Source organism: Parambassis ranga, chromosome 8 (genome assembly GCF_900634625.1).
Source record: "Parambassis ranga chromosome 8, fParRan2.1, whole genome shotgun sequence".
Lineage (NCBI taxonomy): Eukaryota > Metazoa > Chordata > Actinopteri > Ambassidae > Parambassis > Parambassis ranga.
The window spans coordinates 17,897,008-17,916,569 of NC_041029.1; the positions used below are offsets into that span (position 1 = coordinate 17,897,008).

General features: G+C 44.7%; 2 protein-coding genes across 6 annotated transcripts; both read left to right on the top strand.

Moving 5' to 3' along the window:
- Positions 1-337: 337 nt before the first annotated feature.
- pdxdc1 (pyridoxal-dependent decarboxylase domain containing 1) lies at positions 338-12,312 on the top strand. 5 transcript variants are annotated; one of them, XM_028411938.1, is made up of 24 exons: positions 338-468; positions 2,247-2,323; positions 2,408-2,476; positions 2,657-2,740; positions 2,883-3,032; positions 3,321-3,510; positions 3,597-3,665; positions 3,744-3,822; positions 3,916-4,000; positions 4,137-4,185; positions 4,435-4,536; positions 4,632-4,757; positions 4,891-4,941; positions 5,244-5,288; positions 7,008-7,068; positions 7,249-7,319; positions 7,468-7,573; positions 7,660-7,834; positions 7,906-8,024; positions 8,106-8,227; positions 8,309-8,401; positions 8,490-8,586; positions 8,684-8,782; positions 8,888-12,312. In XM_028411938.1, exons 2-24 carry the CDS (start codon positions 2,250-2,252, stop codon positions 9,163-9,165), a joined length of 2,394 nt encoding a protein of 797 aa, XP_028267739.1. In that variant the 5' UTR covers positions 338-468; positions 2,247-2,249; the 3' UTR covers positions 9,166-12,312. The 5 variants fall into 5 exon arrangements, with proteins under 5 accessions (XP_028267739.1, XP_028267738.1, XP_028267740.1 ...); XM_028411937.1 differs by having other exon boundaries at positions 367-608; XM_028411939.1 differs by having other exon boundaries at positions 367-608; positions 2,886-3,032.
- A 471-nt stretch (positions 12,313-12,783) lies between these two features.
- gspt1l (G1 to S phase transition 1, like) lies at positions 12,784-19,302 on the top strand. The gene is made up of 14 exons (XM_028412494.1): positions 12,784-13,232; positions 14,152-14,196; positions 15,198-15,440; positions 16,060-16,093; positions 16,218-16,295; positions 16,501-16,681; positions 16,766-16,920; positions 16,991-17,131; positions 17,225-17,318; positions 17,709-17,789; positions 17,901-18,074; positions 18,151-18,240; positions 18,321-18,489; positions 18,588-19,302. The coding sequence occupies exons 1-14, from the start codon at positions 13,040-13,042 to the stop codon at positions 18,638-18,640; spliced, it is 1,731 nt and encodes a 576-aa protein (XP_028268295.1). The 5' UTR covers positions 12,784-13,039; the 3' UTR covers positions 18,641-19,302.
- Positions 19,303-19,562: the final 260 nt, after the last annotated feature.

The window sequence follows — 19,562 nt, forward strand, 5'->3', positions numbered from 1 at the left end:
ATAGATTAAGATTAAGATTTGCTTTATTAATCCCCTTGGGGAAATTAAGGAAATGTAACGATGTTAAGCTTAAAAACAAATCCAGTGTTTTTTGGGTCAGTACAAGAGGATTCCCTGTGCTGCTCAAACTTCTACTGATTCGTTTTGTTTACATTTACATTACAGGTAAATACTCTGTAAGCTCCGCCCTCTTTTTCCTAATTACGTTCACTTCTGGATCCAAAATGATCCAAGATGGCGACCAGGAAGAAGCTTCAAGACGGGAGTTAACAAACGAATGGGTGACGTCACGACGGATACGTCCGCTACGTGCAGCCTTCACACAAACGCAGCAGCCTGACAGGCCGATCCTGAGCGTGACGTCGACGTTGCCAGCGTGGAACGCACGTCGTCGTGCGGCTGGTCCGGGTCAGGAAGTAAACTGTCCGGTTCAGACTGCGAGCTACAGAAATAAGGCGAGCCGGTGATGTACGTGTGAAGATACAACATTTTTTAAAAAATACGCATATTCGAAGCCTCTCTGAAGCGTCACGCGGCGTTAGTTCGCCATTCATTCTCTGCGTCCGCTTCGCAGAGCCCGGTCCGGTCCGGCTGTCAGTGCAGCGAAGGTAGGTGAACAGAGGGGGATGTTAGCTAGCTCTGGTCTTCACACCGGTGTGTCCGCTGAAGGAAAGACAGCCGGTGACATTGTGCTTGTGTGGGGCGAGGAGACAGCGGACAGACCGGTGTGGGGCGAGGACAGACCGGTGTGGGGCGAGGACAGACCAGTCCTCCCTGTTGACAGCAGCAGTGCACCTGCCAGAGCCACGTAGGACCACAGCCATATCAGACGCAAACATGACATTATGACTGCTGTAATAGAGTAGAAATTACTCATAATAATTCAACAAATATTCATTCATAATAATGTTTGCAAAGATATGAATAAAATAGGAACTAAACTAAATATAACCAAAAAACGTACATAATAATAATAATAATAATAATAATAATAATAATAATAATAATAATAAAGAAAAGAACAAACTAACTATCCATGTCAAAACATCCTGCAGAGGTTTAAGATGCTTTGGATATTTATAATATTTTGCTGGGGCTGGTTTATCCTATGACAACAAACCCACTCCTCTGTGCTCACTATTCATAAATGAGTCTTGGTTAAATGGGTCTGGCTCAGCATCATAGAGTCAGTGTGTGATTAAGAGACAGAGACTAATGAGCCTCGATGCACAGAAAACTGTGACGCTTGGAACAACCTGTGTGATATCTTTTTTTGTACATTACTGCCGCCCCAGACTTCAGAACATTTTCTCATTTATTCACAATATTTACATCAAAATCCCAGCAGAGAAAATGTAACGTGTATCTTAGTGTGTGGCCTCGGTGCAGCAGCTGTCCTTTGGAAACACACAAAGCGAATGTGCAAATGAAGTGTCCACACCTATTTGAATGCTCCATGTGATATAGGAAACGTCTGTACTCTGTAACATGCAATAGGCGTGGTCAGCTTTTATGTAGCGCTGGGATGCAGCAGTTTAGAACGAATACATACATCTGCCAATAGATACATGCATACACTTGCACATCTGCAAGCCAAAACAGATGTGGTGTGGTTTTGAGGGGTGGGGGTAAAGTACATTAGTTCACTCCCCACGACACAGAGATAGCAGTCCACCGTGTGAGCTGTCCCCGGGAAATAAATACAGCTGGAAATGTCCAATTTAATGAGTTTATTTTAGGTCTTTAGGTCCCTGTATCTGTCTTTCTCTCTGTCTTTTAGTGCAAGTAGGGCTGCAACAAACAAGTATTTTGATACTCTGATACTCACCGATTATTTTTGCAATTACTCGAGTACTGGGATCATGCATAAATGTCATAGTTTCTCCATAGATGTGGCTGAATCTAGCAGCGGGTGGATACCTGCTTTGGGCTGCTGCAGTGTCATTGCTTCAGCACGCGACCGCCTCCATGCCCGGCGCCGTGTGTGTGCGGCTCACCTGCGTCTCGAACCCAGGACCTCCTGCACCCCCAAAACACTGATCATCCCGCCACAAGACAATCATCCCCGATGACGCCGCTAAACGAGTCATCGAGTACTAAATTAGTTGTCGATGCATGTTGCCCTTGAATGTTACTCGAGTACTCGTTGCAGCCCTAAGTGCTATGAGTGCTGTTTGTTAGAATCTGTGCAGTGTTGCCCGGCCTACACCTGTAGCAAATCGCTCTTCAATGTTTCTTTTCATAAGACAATGGTGGACTCTGCGTTGGTTCAGGTGGGAAAAAATCTGAGCGATGCCATGAGGATCCTCGGAGATGGACAGAGGTAAGAGGACTGTTGCCCATATTCTTGTTATAAATTATCAATTACTCTCTGATCACCTGAAAAAATCTGTGTATTGGTGTTTAGGGAGCTGCCGCCAGGAGCAGAGAGGCAGTGTTTTAGCAGGAGCAGTATCCCTGGACCCCTGCAGGGAGAGTAAGAGACTTTTACAGACACCTTTACTTAAAGTTTCACCTGAACGCTTCCATCGAGGACCTGCTTAAACAAACAAACTAACCTGTTATGCAGATATGTTCAAGCTAATTTAATCCTGGCGCTGGTTTGCAAGGACAAGATAAACATTAGTTTTATTAAATAACATGTTCTCCTGTGCAGCGGTCAGGATGTTTCCACTATACTGCACCTGGTTCACAACCTCATACACGAAGATGAGGAGGAAGAGGACAAGCCCAGTCAACAGTAAGTTAATCAGCAGTGTTACAAGTTTAGGATTTTCCTTTCAAAGTCTGCATAGAAACCAAAAGTTTCCTATTGAAAACACCATTCAAAGAGTGAATGGACTCAGTATGAAGTGTATGAAGAGGCTGTTGTGTGTCTCCAGTAGGATGCAGAATGTGGGTGAACAGGGTCACATGGCGTTGCTGGGTCACAGCCTGGCAGCCTACATCTCTGTGCTGGACAGAGAGCGACTGCGGAAGCTGACCACCCGGATCCTGTCTGACACCACGCTGTGGCTCTGCAGGCTCTTCAGGTATCAACCCTGTGAAAACCACTGAAGCAGGTCACATGGTGATGTTACAGAGAAAAGCAGCGTCGCAGCTGTTATAGATACACTCCCCAGAGAACTGTGACTCTGTGACTATGAGTACAATAAGCTTCCTGAAAGTGAACCCTTAGATAAACATAACGCCTTCAGTGGCTCTTTGACTTCCTCAAACTGCTCATGAGTGAAGGCTGCATCTGTAAGATAGGACAGGAAGTAAAGTGTGTAGATTGTAGAGTGATTCCAAACGTTGCTCACCTCTACTCGGCCCCTCAGGTATGAAAACGGCTCCGCCTGCTTCCATGAGGACGACAGGGATGGCCTTGTAAAAGTGTGTCGGCTGGTCATCAACACCCGCTATGAAGAATATGCCTCAGAGGGCTACACAGTCCTGAGCTCCAAACAGCCTGTCATCTATCAGAGCGCCTCCTGCAGGCCTGGTCTGGGACAACACCTGTGCTGCCAGGTAGTTGTTAAGTTACAGTGCTCTAGTTATAGAAGTAAATAACAGGACATAGAGCGTGCTTCTCATGTCAGTCTCTGTGCCATCAGCTCGGCCTGCCTCTCTCCAGTTTGTGCACAGTGCCGTGTAACACCGTCTTTGGATCCCAACATCAAATGGTAGGAAAATAAAAAACAGATACATGCCTCACATGTAGCTTAAACGAGTTTGACTCAGAGCCTGTTTGTCCCCGGCAGGATGTCGCCCTGTTAGAGAAACTTATCAAAGAGGACGTTGATGCTGGGAAGCTCCCTTTGCTGCTGATCGCCAACGCAGGTGAATATTGCACCATGTGTGCATGTGGTACAAGAGAAGGGGTTTAGGTTGGTAGATGTATTTAAGTATGTGTGTGTGTTTTTTTTACCACAGGTACCCCTGCAGCAGGTCATACAGACAAGCTGGGTCGTCTGAGGGAGCTGTGTGATCAGTACAGCCTGTGGCTTCATGTGGAGGGGTGAGTCTGTGTGCTTATATTAGCTTTCCTGATCTACTTCAGTGTACAGATCACATCAGGTCATATATGTATGAGTAATCTATACTTTTTTAGGCTTTTCATTTATATATCATGACGTGTTTTTTTCTTTCTACAGTGTCAACCTGGCAACCCTGGTGTTGGGTCAGGTCACCTCTGCTATTGTGGTAATTTCCTTTTTAAATATTGAAATGTCTGTTTAGTTGACATAACCAGTCATCACACAAAAACAGATAGAAGCTGTTATAAGATTGAGATTATATATTATAATAATAAGAGTTAAGCATCAATGTTTCTGACTCCACAGTATCGGCAGCTGTATGTTTTTGAGCCGTTCCTTCAGTGTCATTGTCTCATGCTGCCTTTCTTTTGTAACGTGTGTGTGTTTTTGTGCATGTTGTTCGCTTATATTCTAGGCAGCCACTAAAAGTGACAGCATGACGTTGACCCCAGGCCAGTGGCTGGGTCTGCCTGCTGTGACCGCCGTCACCCTCTACAGACATGAAGACCCAGCACTGGTTGGCTGACTTGTTGTAAATATTTTTTCTGTGACCTTCTCCAGGCTTGTGGCCTGTTTTGATCTACCTGTCTCTCTGTGTGTGTTGTCTCTCAGTCTCTGGCAGCAGGTTTGACATCCAGCCAGCCTGTGGAGAAGCTGCGGGCGCTGCCTCTCTGGCTCTCCCTGCAGTACCTCGGTCAGAATGGAATCGTCCAGAAGATCAGTCATGCTACTGCTCTGGTGAGCACTGCTTTCCTCTTAAACAGCAAACTGTCACCTCTGATACAGTGTTTTACCAGAGATATTTGGACTTCTCAGGAAAAACACACATGTCAGCGACACACATTTGACCTTTTGTATGTCTCCCTTCCAGAGCCAGCAGCTCCTTCAGAAGCTGAAGTCTCTGACCTCCATCAAGACATCGGTAAGCCCTCTCCTAATGTTCTGCCATTAAAAATAACATCTTTATAACCTGCACATTCATATACACTATGATGACCTCATGTAAATCTGGGTCATTCAATATACAAGACGTAAGAAGGTACCGGAAGTAAGTTAACTTCAGGCCATGAAGTCATAAACAAGATGGTTTCTCTCAGGACTCTTTGATCAGATGTCCCACAGTGTAGCTGAGGCTAAATGACCCATGAGACCCAAGAGATCAGTATCACTAGGTAACATGACATGACTCACACATGTTCAAAGACGACACGTTTGTTTTTATAGGATGTGCTTGAGACAGAGCTCTCTCTCATCGAGGCTTTGAGAATGGTAACATCAGAGCTGTGTTGATACTGAAGCAGACGAAGGGCTTGGCTTAAAAGCTTGTTCACTAGCATCCACCAAAGATTTGTGCAGAGTATTAATACGATGGAAATTGAACCTGATGTTGAAGCTGATGCAGTGAACAATCAGATTGTTGTTGGTGAGCCACAGTGGTACTCAAGCTCGACTGAGTATCACTGTGTTCTGAAGATGTGCATGAGTCTTACGGAGTGTGTGTATGTATGTGTGTATAGCTGTAGTTATAGTCAGTGTGGGTTGCCTTGGTTCCAGGGCGTGGTGTCGCCGATCCCGCCCATCTCCGGGGCTTCTCTGCGGGACGTTCTGGGCTCTCTCATGCTCTCTATTGTAGGTGGGACCAAGCCTCTGCCCGTTTCCCCCTCACACCCCAAATCCTCCTGCCCCTCTGTCCCCCTTTTCTTCCCCTTTTCCTTTCTTCCTGTCACTCTTGACCATTTTCCTTCACCTACATCAGCTCAGCGGTGTTTGGGTCTCCATTGGCTGATGGACTGTTCACTTCTTCCTAATTGTTTAGGATGTGGACCACTCAGGCATGTTCTTTGAGGTACTTCAAGGAATGCCTCTCCACCCTCATTATGTTTTTGTTGCCTTTGGAAGAAATGACAAGGGTCATGAATAATTAATCATGTGCTGCTGTTTCACATTATTTGATCCAAATACCTGCAAACGTCATTCAACCAAGATCTATTTTTGAGACCTGCCATGATTTGAATATTGTGACGTAGTGTCAAAAGGACTCATGCTACCGTATAGGTACTGGTATCTTGCAAAAGTGGTCCACGATGACACAACATCATCATCATCACTATCAAAATGGCTGGATGGCAGCCATTGCCGGTGGAGGAACACTCCTGTGTGGAAAAAGTCCACCAGCAGACCAGCTCCCTGCCTGTGGATCTGGAAGATCTATCCGGAAGATGTCAAAAAAATGTGTTAGCCACACTAAAAACTGAAGAAAGGGATGGCCTTTCTACTGATTTACATACCTGGAGACGCTCCACATACTTCAGATTTTTCAGGTTTTCTAACTTGACAACACAACACATGCATGTGGATTATTCATGACCCTCACATCCACACCCCCAGAAACAGTATCCTTCATTTCTGCCCCACCTAGGCATGATGCTTGCCTTAACCTCTCACCTGGATGTTAATGAGAATGGGCTTCACTGTAGATTTTATCTTCTGTCTGATCCATTTGGAAAATAAAGAAATGTTTGGAGGGTCAGCATAGCTCATTTAGGCTCAGATGTTATTATTATAATATATTATTATAATAATCCGGAACATGTAAAAAAAACAAATACAACAGGTGTGTCCAGGTGCTGCGGGTATTAATAACCTGGGTGCCTAACCTGGTTATTAGACGCTTTTAGATGATTAGATGCTTTTGTAAAGTTTTGCAGTGGTAATGGAGTCGATGATTTGTTAAGTGTCAGCTCTCAGGGCTGCTCCATACCCCTAATACTCAGGGCACCACCACCATACAGAGCACAGACTGTATGTGACATAATGTTTCCCAGCGCCATATTGCAGCTTCAAAAGTCATGGACACAAAACAAAAAACGTGTTCATTGCACCATTTCTTTCAGCTGATGATAATCACGTTGCATGTGACAGAGTAGATCACATATGTTTGATAATTAATACCCCCAATGCCTTATGTGTGTTCTGTGTGTCCAACAGGTGGAAGATGAACTGAACTCTCCTGTAGTGCTGTTTAAGTTTTCACAAGAAATGAGTGCTGGTAAGAGGCTCACCCTACAGACACAGCAAAGACTTCTGACCGGCTAGCTTAGGGTTGGTTATTGAAGGATGGACCTCTGGCCTCCTGGCAAACTTTTGCTACTGTACTGAAAGATCCACTGCCACTTCCAGTTTATCTTGGCATAATAACATCCTTGTTCCTCTCCTGTGGTGTTGTTAGCATCCAGCGGGGGTTCGGTGGAGGGCTTCTGTGCTGGAGAGAAGGAGGTCCTTGATGCCTTCAACAGATGGGTGCGTGTGTTTCCCTTCTTCAACATGCACACTGTATTTGTGCCTGTGCAGCAGTCACCGTTGTGTCTGCTCCCCTTTACTCAGGAATCGAAGAGTGGAGGCTGTTACTTTGTGTTTTCAGTGTGCTTTTTTATTCTCGTGTTGGCAGCTTGGTGAACAGCTGTCTCAGCTGGTTCCATCCAGCGGTGTCGACGTGGTGGAGCTTGAAGATGAGGGCACCTGCGTTCGCTTCAGCCCCCTCCTGACTGCTGCAGGTAACATGAAGGCACATTTTATTATTGTTAATGTTAGAGTGATAAACACGAGCAGGAAAGTGTCAAACCTTCTCCCTTCTGTACAGTTCTGGGAACCCAGCAGGAGGACGTGGAGGGCCTGGTGGAGAAGCTGACGGAGCTGGTGCTTATGATGAGCTCCACCATGTGTCTCAGACAAGAGTTCAGAGAGGAGGCCCACCGACATTCGCCTGTGCTCAGATACATAGACGACCTCGGCTGGCCCGGCCTGGGCGTCGTGCGGTAAGCCTGGACAGACGGTGAGCTGAAGGTGGATTCAAACACTGTGATGTGATGCATGTGTTGATGTTCAGGTACGAGCCAGAGACTGAAGGAATGGATGAGAGCAGGAGGAAGCAGGAGCTGGAGAAAATAAACATAGAGTTGTTGAAGAAACTGCAAGAGCTTGATACTGACATCATCTTCTCCACAGGTTAGTGTGTGCATCAGTGTAGGACACCGTGTGAGACACTTTATAATGTTTCTCCTTCCTTTTCTCTCCACCTCACCCCAGGCCCAGAGTTTGACACTGAGGAGGACTGCATCTTTGTGGGCATGGTGACCGAGGATGTCGATGTTTCAGAACTGGTGGATACAATAGCTGCCCTGGGGAGGGACATAGAGGAGAGTGGAAGGGTATAGACCACAGTCCGCACGTATACACCGGTGTTGCAGCTGCGCTGTGTTCCTAAACAGACGTGTTTCTTTGCTGTGTAGCTGTTGGAGAACATGACAGAGGTTGTGCGGAAGGGCATCATGGAGGCGGAGCTGCAGCTGCAAAAGGCCAACGAGGAGAAACTCATGGAAGAGGTCTGTGTCCCGGAGGTGTTGCTGATCTATCTGTCTGTTCAGATGTGACCACTAAAATGATCTGATCTCCTCTGTATCTGTGTTCTAGGGGATGCTGAGGCAGCTTCCTCTGGTCGGCTCCGTGTTAAACTGGTTTTCTCCAGTTGAAAGCGCCATAAAGGGAAGGACCTTCAACCTGGCTGCAGGTACTGTTTGTTGCAGTCTAATGGGACAGATATAGCCATAATGATGCCCAGCACGCAAGAGATCCTTGAAATGGAACATGACGGTTTGTGTCTTCAGGTTCCCTGGATTCCACAGAGATGACATACTCCACCAGGGCCCAAGCAGGCCGGCCGTCCGGGCAGGACACTCCCACTTCCTCGTCAAAGAGACTGCCAGGTAGGAAGCACATGCCAGACACTGACTGACTGTGTGTTTGTCTTTCTGTGGAAATGTTTGCTTTAGCGGTTCCTTAAGAATCTTAAATGTCTTTTTGTCTCACAGGTCAGAGGTTATTCAGGCGCTCGGGGGCAAACTCCGACTCTGTGAGTGAAACCAGCTCCATTGGACAACCTGAGGAGACAACCGGGCAGGAAAGCCCCACCGTGAGCGACAGCATGGAGCCTCCCACCCCTCACACTGCAGACCACATCCTACCAGACACAACCCAGGTGTCACCTGCACAGCCTGAGGCGGCCGTAGAGGAGGAGGAGGAGGAGGAGGAGGAGGAGGAGGAGGAGGAGGAGCCTGAAAGCCAGGAGACGGAGCCGAGTCAGAGATAAGACCATCCCCCCCGCAGGTGCTCCCCAGCCGTCCTCTGAATGGAACCAGCCTAACATGTTTAAAAGAAAGGTGTATGACAATGTGAATCTAACTCTTCCAGTTCTGAAGGGGATGTTTGCCTTATTGTTTCAGGAGAACAAAAAAATCACCCATCAATAGAGTCAGTGGATTAATCTTCATTTAGTAACACTGTGTTTTAATATGTTTTGATTCGCGGAGTGGAGAGCACAGTGACATGCAGCACTGCTTTGTGTTGGATGACACTAATCTGTGTTTGCTGATGACTATAATCCTGCTGGATTATAGAGCAGAAGAACAGCCATATTGCACACAAATATAGCTTTAAAAAAAAAGAGGATTGATTAATATGCTGTTCATTTGAACACATAACTGGAAACCGTGCAGCTCCATATGAAAGTTAAATGTTTAAATTCCTTACTGTAAATACTCAACATAATATATATACTGTACGTAACTCGCCCAGTTCCACACTGAAGTAATTTATATGTATAGACGGATTAGATTATCACTGTGTAATTATTAGAGGAAAATGGCTACTGATACTAACTTCAGACACTCCCTTTGTGTGTGCACTACCCAACCTACTGTACGATGATAGTTCATCAGAGTCACTGCCAGGACAAAATACAACCTTACATAAACGTTAGGTGGGATTCATACAAAAATAAAGTCACAAATTTTAAAGAAAAAAGTCACAATATTAATTTGTATTACTTTTAGATTTGTAAAAAAACCTTTCACAAGCTGGTTATACCAGTAATTTAAGATAAACAGTAATACTGTTGGTTATTAATTAAGACAGACATACAGCTGTAGGCCAGTTTGTTAGAATACACAAAAAAGTCATTGGATTATAATCTAATGATTATAATCTACAAAAAAATGTGTGTTTTTGTAATAGATCACAGACTGTATACATAGTTATTATGTTGCATAACATTTTTGCTCCTATTGCAGTCATCCTAAAATACAGATGTGTCTGTATACATAGATATAAAGAGGCTCTCTTCATTGGTCCTGTGATGCTGTGACTTTTTTACTTAAAATTGTGAATTTATTTTAAATTTAAAATCAAAACATACAAATCCCTGCTATATATAGCTCTGTGAAGCAAAATCAGATTCTTAGAGTATTATTACATTTTCCATTTTTATGAAAGCATTTTTTGTTTTACTTTTGCTATATTATTATTGGCTCTATAAGAGATAGAACATTTCTTTTCTTCTTTCTCTGGTCAGAAATAGTCATAAAAATACATTTAGTGTTGCTGTCCCACCTAATGCAGACAAACAGTTCTATGAATATCATAAACACCCCCAATCACCGTGTAGTCTTGGCCTGTCTGATAATCTATAAAAAAAACTGTAAAGATAAAATTCCAATACCAACATATAAGATTATATTTTTATACCTATAGACACAGTATAGGCGTACAGATAAACTCTGTGTGGCTTTGACTTTGCTCACACATTAAAATATCTTATGGTTCTGCTACATGTGCTGCAGACCGCCCCCTGCTGGACAAACTGTATGATGACACCAACCCTAAATTATCCCACAGCATCATGTTCTGAAGAATAAAAAACAGGTTTTATATATATATCAGCTAACAGTTACACCAGTGCCCATGTATCTGACAGGCCTGTGTAAAATGACCCACAATGCACTGCCCAGGATGACGTAGTAACAGTCTGACACCGGTGTGTCTGGGGTGTCAGATTGTCAGTGTGACAGGAACAAACCTGTATGACCGCTGGTACTGCAGATGTTGTTGGGGCCTTATAGTATCTTGGTGCTGGAACCTTGACGCCCGGAGTTTCTCAAGGTTTCTGCTCACCATGTAGGATCGAAGGCGTGAATGAACATTATGTTTGGGCAGAATGGTTTGAATATGCTACTGTGACGGTGTCTCAATGTAAAAAGAACTGAAAAATGTCTCAGAATGAAGGGGGCCGGATTTGTCCTTAAGTGGACGGACTGTAACATATAGGTTAAATTTGATGGGTGATAAGGATGAAGTAATTGCACTTGTTCTGTAGATAGTTACCACTGTTCTTTTACGGTGTAAATGAAGCAGAGTCTTCTTTAATGATTATTTGTGTTACATGGTTCTAATGCAAAGATAAATCAATACGTTTCTATCTTTCAAATGTTTGATGAAAAACTTGATTTAATACGATGACTTGAGGAGTCTGGATGTTTGATTGTAATTTAATCAGCAGAATCTTTTATTTCGAATGTTTTTTTACAGCCTTTTTGTGTAAAATCTGTCGGCCACGGCTTTGTATGGTTCAGGTAAATTCTATAAGTACCTCTTCATGTGGTTTCTAGTCTTCCTCTTTACAGTAGGGTGTTGGCCATTGAACAATATGAAGAATATTGCCATTTTTCAAGGCTTACTTGGTCAGAATACATTCTTCACTACGTTTGTACCTGCACCTGAGTACAGTTGAAGGTATTTGTGTTAATGCTTCAGCTTATCTGTAACAGAGAAAAAGAAGAAAGTAATCTGTATAAAAACTTATTACATTGACCAGCCATCAGACTTTATATGATCAAACCCATACCAATAAAAATGCTGCAAGTATAATGGCACCAGTGGTGTGGAGTCACATTACAGCATCAAAACAGACTTATTGTACATGCAACAACTTGTAATTGTGCACGTTTGTCAGATTAAATTCATGTGACAACAACCATTCATAACGCACAAGCCCAAAAAATCCATGCAAACCATGCAATGTTGAAAATAATCAGACGTTCTCGATGACAGTTTTAAAGCAATAGCATGATAAAAGAGGGTTTATTCATTTAAATACAAATGAATCACATCTAACTGATGATCTAACAGCAGTGGGTCTCTGTGCCTTGTGTTTGAAGGGTTCATTCAAAACCACAAAATACTCTGAGACGTGTCATTTCATCTGTTTATTGATCTGTTGAGGTTCCTTTAGCCTAGCGTGCATGAATTATTATAAAGCTGTGACACACCGTTTGTGCCCAGAAGGTGACTGAAAATAATTCATGGATGATAAAATGAAAAAGGGAAATATTGAAGATAGTTATCAGTGATTGAAATTGGACTGTTGAAAACATATTTTGTATTAAATCATAAACTCAGCAGGTTTCTGTTGTACTGTCATAATTTACCTCATTAGTGTGGATGACAGCGGAAAAGGTCTGATAATTGAATTAATACAACTGTTTCCATGTGTTTTCTGTAAGAGTTGAGTTCACCTTTGACCTCCAAAATTAACTAATTATATATATATATAAAAGTTTTCCTACAAGATAGTTTTCAGTACAGTTTTTTTCCAAATGTATTTTTTAACTATTTATAACAACGCTTTCCACGCAAAATAATCAATACAAATAAATAATAATGACTTAAACGGGCTTTATTGATCCGCATCTAAAAGTAAATCAAACATTGAATCGAATCTGCGGATGCTAAATAAATGTCACAAACTTCCCGTGTTAACCGCCTCTTCTTGCTTTTTGGGGGATGTAGTTTTCAGCCCCTCTTGAGTGCATTCAAAGGGAACGTCTTCCCCTTTTGAACAAGACTACGTTTCCCAGAAGTCTTCGCGAGGTGTACGTCGGTCGAGGGGACGCATTAGCTCATGCGGGCTGTCTCTGGGAGTGCTGAGTCGAATATCCTCTCTGGCGTCTGGACCGACAGAAACCGGCTGCTGTGTTCCACCTGAACCGGAGTTAAACCGTTTCATTCCGAGTTGGGACGCTCTCGATCACTCCCAGGGGTGACCACAACATCGGGGTTTGGGTGGACACTTACGTGGACCAAGAACTGCGTAGCTCAAATCTCACATTAGTGAAAATCCAAGACCCACGATGGACCCGAGAGACACTGCCCCTGATTCCTGGGAACAAGAGGACGATGTGGAGGCCACAATCGACGGACAACTTGAAGCAGCTTTCACAAACCTAAATGTGAACGCTAAACCGTTTGTGCCCAATGTTAATGCCGCCGAATTTGTTCCGACTTTTGCCGTGAAAGCACAGTCGAGAAATCTGGATTCGCCTGGTAAGTTCACAGTCACGTTGGGGGAGCTACGGTGGCTAGCAGCTAGCTGTAGCCTGGGCTGGGTAGCTGCTAGCACACTAGCGACAGTACAGACACGCGTTCCTTGAAGCGCGACAAACTAGCTAGCTACTTGAAGCAAAAACCATCTCAGGCGAGCTGCAGTGTTCACAACAACACATCTATCGTTTCCATACATCGTAGACATGCGACGGCACGTTTGTATTTAACTTATTAGGCACTAGCGTAACTGTGTAAAAAGTCATCAAGACAACCGGCATTAGCTTGTCGCAAATGTAGCGGTTGCTACCTAGCTAGCATGTTCGTTAGCTGGTGTGGTTTCACAATTGAACGGTGTGTCCCGGAGTGTTCAGCTGACGCGGTGCAGTTAAGTAACGGCTGCTTCTGGAGAGTAAATATAAACAATCAACAGACATTCATGTTTTTTTTTTTCCATCGTTCAACTTTCACCCGGACCATTAAAAAGCTAAAGTCGTCAGTGGAGAGAAATGAGTGTTTGGTGTGACGTGGATGTTCTGACGCACTGCTGGTCAAGAACAGAGCAAAATGTGTCACTGTAAACCACGTGAGGGCCCAGGACTACAGACCTGGACGAGGCAGCAGTCACAGGAAGCGGTCTTCATTTTTCCAGCAGCAGGTTCTGGCCTTCAGCTGTGGGGCAAACACTGCTCAGCTGATATTCATACTGACATAATCCATATAAACTGGTGTGTCCAGTGTATGCAGCTGCTTGACATGTTAAAATCATTACAGTACCTGGCTCAGTGTCCTCTGAAGATAATCTGTTATACCCACAGACGGTTCAGAGGTTCTGCACTGTTCCTTTAACTGTGTGTGTCTGGTGCTGGTGGGCCTGCTGTGTTCCATCCAAACATTAACTCAACCATCACTTCTCTTACAGTTGCTGTTGAAAAAATATCCTCCATGGAGGTGTCGGAATGCACCGGTATGTATAAAGTCTGTGTTTTAAGCTTCCTCTGTTAACCGCTCGCCTCATTGTCCTGACATGTACACACCTTCACTGGACCCCCCTTCTGTAGCCTTGTAGTGGTGTTGGCCTCACCTGGTGTCTTTTCTGCAAGTTCAGTTGTTGTTACCAGGAAGTCGGCTCAGTGCTGTGGTTCTCTTAGAGATGATTATCGGGCTCTTTTGTTTTGTGTCAGCCCTTCTCACCCTGTCACATTCAGAGGGACTGTGGTGTAAAGACAAGGAGACACCACAGTACTACTGAAGTGGTAAAATGATGAAGTGCAAAATATGGTGCAATATATTTAATAGATTGTTAGAAGTTATTGCAAACACAGGCTGAAACATGCGAACCAAGGTGGACTCAGGTTTGTGTTAAAGGTAGGGTAGGAGACTTTTTGGTAAATTAGTGTAACTTCTCTAGGGCTGCAGCAAACGAGTATTTTTGCGATTACTCAAGTACTCGGATCACATGTAAATGTCATAGTTCTCCATAGCTACGGCTGCATCTAGCAGCAGGTGAATACCTGCTCTGGACCGCTGCAGTGTCATTGCTTCAGCCCGCGACTGCCTCCAAAACCGCACATGTGTGTGTCACCAGCGTCTCGAACCCGGGACCTCTTGCGCCCAAAGCGCTGATCATCCCGCTACGCCGCAAGAGAATCATCCCCGATGGCGCCACTAAACGAGTCATCGAGTACTAAATTAGTTGTTGATGCATGTTGCCCTCGAATATTACTCGAGTACTTGTTGCAGCCCTAATGGACAGTGTCTGCCAAAGATTACCGCTTCTACCACTGCTAATAATCAGCATTGTTTTTGTTTTGGTAGCATTTTAGTCCTCCCCAGTCTCTTTTGCAGTACAAACTCTGTGACTAAGTAAGAAAACTGATGCCCCATTAATGCTCAGAATAAAAAGTGTCTTTTTAGGTGACAAAAAGTCAGTGGGACTAAAAACACTGTGTTTGTGTGACTGTACAGCACCCGTGGAGAACGGTGACACAGAGATGACCACAGAGGAGCCATGGGACCAGAAAGAAACAGAACCAAGCGAGGATGAGCCAGGAGGCGGCGACCGGGGGCCAGAGGTGGCAGCAACACCTGAGGCGGCTACACCGGAGACGATGGAGGAGGAGGAGGAAATGCCAGTACCCAAGGTTCAGCCTACACAGCCAGACGCCCCCAAGAAGGAACACATCAACGTTGTGTTCATCGGACACGTAGGTCAGTGCAAACAACACGAGTCCAGCGATGGGCTGTCGCTAGCATTAGCTGTTAGCAAACTGTATGTATGTCACCATATAAGTGACTTTAATATAAACCATCCTGTTTTGGCAACATATTAATGTTTTGACTCTCTCAGTTATCAACAAATGAGGGTACATGAAGTGATTTAGTGCCTGTCTGTGCAGTTAATGTGGAGCCCTGCCCACTGGGTGTATATCAGAAGAGGCTTATGATCAGTTGAGGCTGCAGGTTTAGGATTTTCTGTGTATAAATGTATGTATAGTATTGAGTTCCTTCCTCTCTGACCTTCATTGCAATGTGTACAAAACAACCAAGCTGACACACTTCACCTTCACTCTGTCATCAGCGCTGAAGCCTGAGGTGAACTCACTAACACCCTGTTATTACTCAACGCAGCCATTTTTAAGGTGGTAGCATGGTATCAACTATTAACAACAGATCATTCTCAGTGAGTAGCAGCTTCACCAAAAACAGCCTGTCGGCAGCAGGCTGGACTCCTGACACCTCAGAGGGTTCTTGTGGATCGGTGCACAGGACCAGAGCTGTTTGACATGTTTGATCTTATTTAATCCAACTTGTTGTGTTGCTTTTCCAGATGCTGGCAAATCCACTATTGGTGGACAAATCATGTAAGTACATGTCCCCGTCATGTCTTTTTCCTTGCTCTTTGATAAACTCATTCATTGATAGAGTAGAAGTACTTTATTCATTCCAAGCTGGGGGACTGATGTGAAGTTGATGTGCTGTTAACAGGTATCTAACAGGCATGGTGGACAAGAGGACCTTGGAGAAGTATGAGAGGGAAGCCAAGGAAAAGAACCGAGAAACCTGGTGAGGTCACATTGATGGCTCTGGACCATGGAAACGCTCTGTCCTGGTCTTTATGTGATGTGCTGTTATACAGGATCACAGTAATGTTGTAGTGACGCAGACCTACATGTGACAGTGTGTTTATCCAGGCCTGTGCTGGCCTCTGTGATAGCACAGTTGTTGGTGTATGCACCGACCATTTAAAGATGTCATGTTTTGTCCTCAGGTACCTATCTTGGGCTTTGGACACCAACCAGGAGGAGAGGGACAAAGGCAAGACCGTGGAGGTGGGCCGAGCATACTTTGAAACAGAGAAAAAGCACTTTACCATCCTAGACGCTCCCGGCCACAAAAGTTTTGTGCCTAACATGATCGGAGGTGCATCGCAAGCAGACCTGGCTGTCCTGGTGAGTCGGTGAAATCGAGGAGTGTGAAAGGCTCCGGGTCTCTTTGTCTTGTTCCTCCACATAAATGGATGTGTTGTCTTTCAGGTAATCTCTGCCAGGAAAGGAGAGTTTGAAACTGGGTTTGAGAAGGGCGGACAGACACGAGAGCACGCCATGTTGGCCAAAACAGCCGGCGTGAAGCACCTGATAGTTCTGGTGAATAAAATGGACGATCCTACAGTCAACTGGAGCCTGGAGAGGTGGGTGCTGAGGAAGGATCTGCAGCATGACATGAGGCTTTTCATCTAATAATAACTGTCTTTCTGTCAGGTATGAAGAGTGTAAAGAAAAACTAGTGCCATTTTTGAAGAAGGTGGGCTTCAACCCGAAGAAAGACATTCACTTCATGCCGTGCTCCGGACTGACGGGAGCCAACCTGAAGGAGCCCACTGACCAGTGCACCTGGTATAAGTAAGTGCTTCAGTTTGTCCTCAGCAGCTCCGACTGTGACTGAACATACAGAAACGTTTCTTTACATACGTGTGTCTCTGTTTCTTCTTCCAGCGGTCTACCATTCATTCCACACTTGGACAGTTTGCCAAATTTTAACAGATCAAGTGATGGGCCTGTCAGATTGCCCATTGTAGACAAATACAAGGTGAGAATCTCTGTTTTATTCCCCTGCTTCATTCATATGTATCTGCGAATGCAGCCAGTCACTGTTGAAGGGAACAGAAGCACAGAGCATGACTTCTGTTATCAGTAAACAGACCTAAATTAGCACATTTACTGCCCTGTTGGTTAAAGATTGACTCACTAAGGTCATTGAAAGCCCTAAATCCAGCACTTCCTCCTGGCTCACTGTTTGTGTTTTCATACTGGACTGTGAACTGTGAAGTAGACGTTTGTATACCCTCTGTCTCACTTTGTATACTTGCAGCTTGCTTCATAGAGTCATGTCCACAGGTTGAGGCTTGTTTAGTGGCTGGACTATAAAAAAATCTCTGTCACCTCCTCTCTAACTCTCTTGGTCGATCTGTCTTCTCAGGACATGGGCACTGTGATTCTTGGCAAGTTGGAGTCAGGCTCTATTAGTAAAGCACAGCAGCTGGTCATGATGCCAAACAGGGTAAGAAACGCCAGAAACCTTCGTCAGTAGGCACCAAAAAAAAACAAATATGAAAATCAGCTGTGTACATCTTCACGTCCCTCATGTGTCCTGGTGTCTCCTGTCATGCAGCATGTGGTGGAGGTGTTGAGTCTCCTGTCAGATGACGTGGAGACGGATGACGCAGGGCCAGGCGAAAACCTTAAGCTGCGACTGAAGGGCATCGAGGAAGAGGAGATCCTGCCTGGCTTCATCCTCTGTACCGCTGAGAACCTGTGTCACTCAGGGCGTACCTTTGATGCCCAGGTCAGTTCTGATCCATGGTCGTCTGTGGTGTGCAGTGCTGGTCCCTGGCTGATGGCTGTTACTCTTGTCTCCACAGATCGTCATCATTGAACACAAATCCATCATCTGTCCAGGTTACAACGCAGTCCTTCACATTCACACCTGCATTGAAGAAGTGCAAATTACCGTAAGACTTGCTGCTAACGGTTTAATATGAACCCTCCACAAGCTGCATGTTGTGTAACTCTGTTGTTCCGTCCCCTGCAGGCCTTAATCTGTCTGGTAGACAAGAAGTCAGGAGAGAAGAGTAAGACACGACCACGATTTGTCAAACAGGACCAGGTGTGCATCGCCCGTCTGCGCACAGCAGGAACCATTTGCCTCGAGACCTTTAAAGAGTTTCCTCAGATGGGACGGTTTACCTTACGAGACGAAGGTAGGAGGGGGGCGGGGTTTGGTCAGAGTCGAATTATCTGTTGCTGCTGGGTGGATGGTGTTGGAGGAATAGTGAGGATGGTTTCTTTGTGTTTGTAGGTAAGACCATCGCCATCGGTAAGGTGCTTAAACTGGTTGCTGAGCGGGACTGAGCAGGACGGGGCTGTCTGAACCTCCTGGTGAGCAGGAACGAGCGGGGTTTTGTCATTACCCCGCCCGCACCGGTATCAGCGGCGACGGCGGCACCTCCCCGTCACGCCCTCTCTCCCCTCTTCTTGTGCGTGCCGAAGATCAGCTCCAGATAAAAAAAAAAAACTCATGTGAAAAAGAAACCTGTTTTTAAGCAAATGACAAACAAAGATGATGTCCACACAAGTCAGCTTTCTCATATTGAGAGCTCAGCTATGCCATTCTGGATAAGCCCTCCCTCCACCTCTCCCACCTCCTGACTATGATCTACAGTTTATGACATGATTTATTTTTTCTTTCGAGTTTTTTTTTCTTGCTTTCATAAATGATATTGACAAATGGCAGAAGTTCTATCTGTTAACAGACGTGGACCAGAATTTTGCTCGGAGTTAAAAGAGGAGAAAAAAAAGATTTCCAGAAGTAACTTGCAAAAGAAATAGTTTGAACGAACTTAACCAGTTGAAACCAAATGTTTATCTTGGGTGTACATGTTTCCCTTTGCTTTTACCCAGTTTTTTTTTTTTTTTGGTTTCTCATGTGGCGTTCTGGCAGCGTGCTTGAGCGTGTTCAAATGTTATTAAAGCAAACACCTATGACAATAAAATAATAAATTGGGGAAAATGAAGTGTGTTAAATTATAAAACTCATCCCAGCCTCGTATTACAGCTCAGATTAAAATTTGCTCAGTGAAGTGCTCAAAGAATGGTTTGGGTAGATGGTGGGCGACATGCCGCTGGTGCAGAGAACCTGCATGGTTAACTTGTCCTCTGTTGGGTACGGAGCCCATGTATTGTCAAAAAAATACATAATTCGTGGACACGAAATACTACTTATTAGTATTGTTATTGACAGGGAGCCCCGCTCCCCTGTGCTCTTGGAGCCCGG

Coding starts and splice junctions, on each gene's coding strand:
- gspt1l (XM_028412494.1), top strand. CDS start 13,040: ATGGACCCGAGAGACACTGCCCCTGATTCCTGGGAACAAGAGGACGAT. Junction 16,921..16,990: donor GTCAACTGGAGCCTGGAGAG/GTGGGTGCTGAG, acceptor TCTTTCTGTCAG/GTATGAAGAGTGTAAAGAAA. Junction 18,490..18,587: donor GTTTACCTTACGAGACGAAG/GTAGGAGGGGGG, acceptor TTGTGTTTGTAG/GTAAGACCATCGCCATCGGT.
- pdxdc1 (XM_028411938.1), top strand. CDS start 2,250: ATGGTGGACTCTGCGTTGGTTCAGGTGGGAAAAAATCTGAGCGATGCC. Junction 4,537..4,631: donor GACATGAAGACCCAGCACTG/GTTGGCTGACTT, acceptor GTTGTCTCTCAG/TCTCTGGCAGCAGGTTTGAC. Junction 5,289..7,007: donor TCATCGAGGCTTTGAGAATG/GTAACATCAGAG, acceptor TGTGTCCAACAG/GTGGAAGATGAACTGAACTC.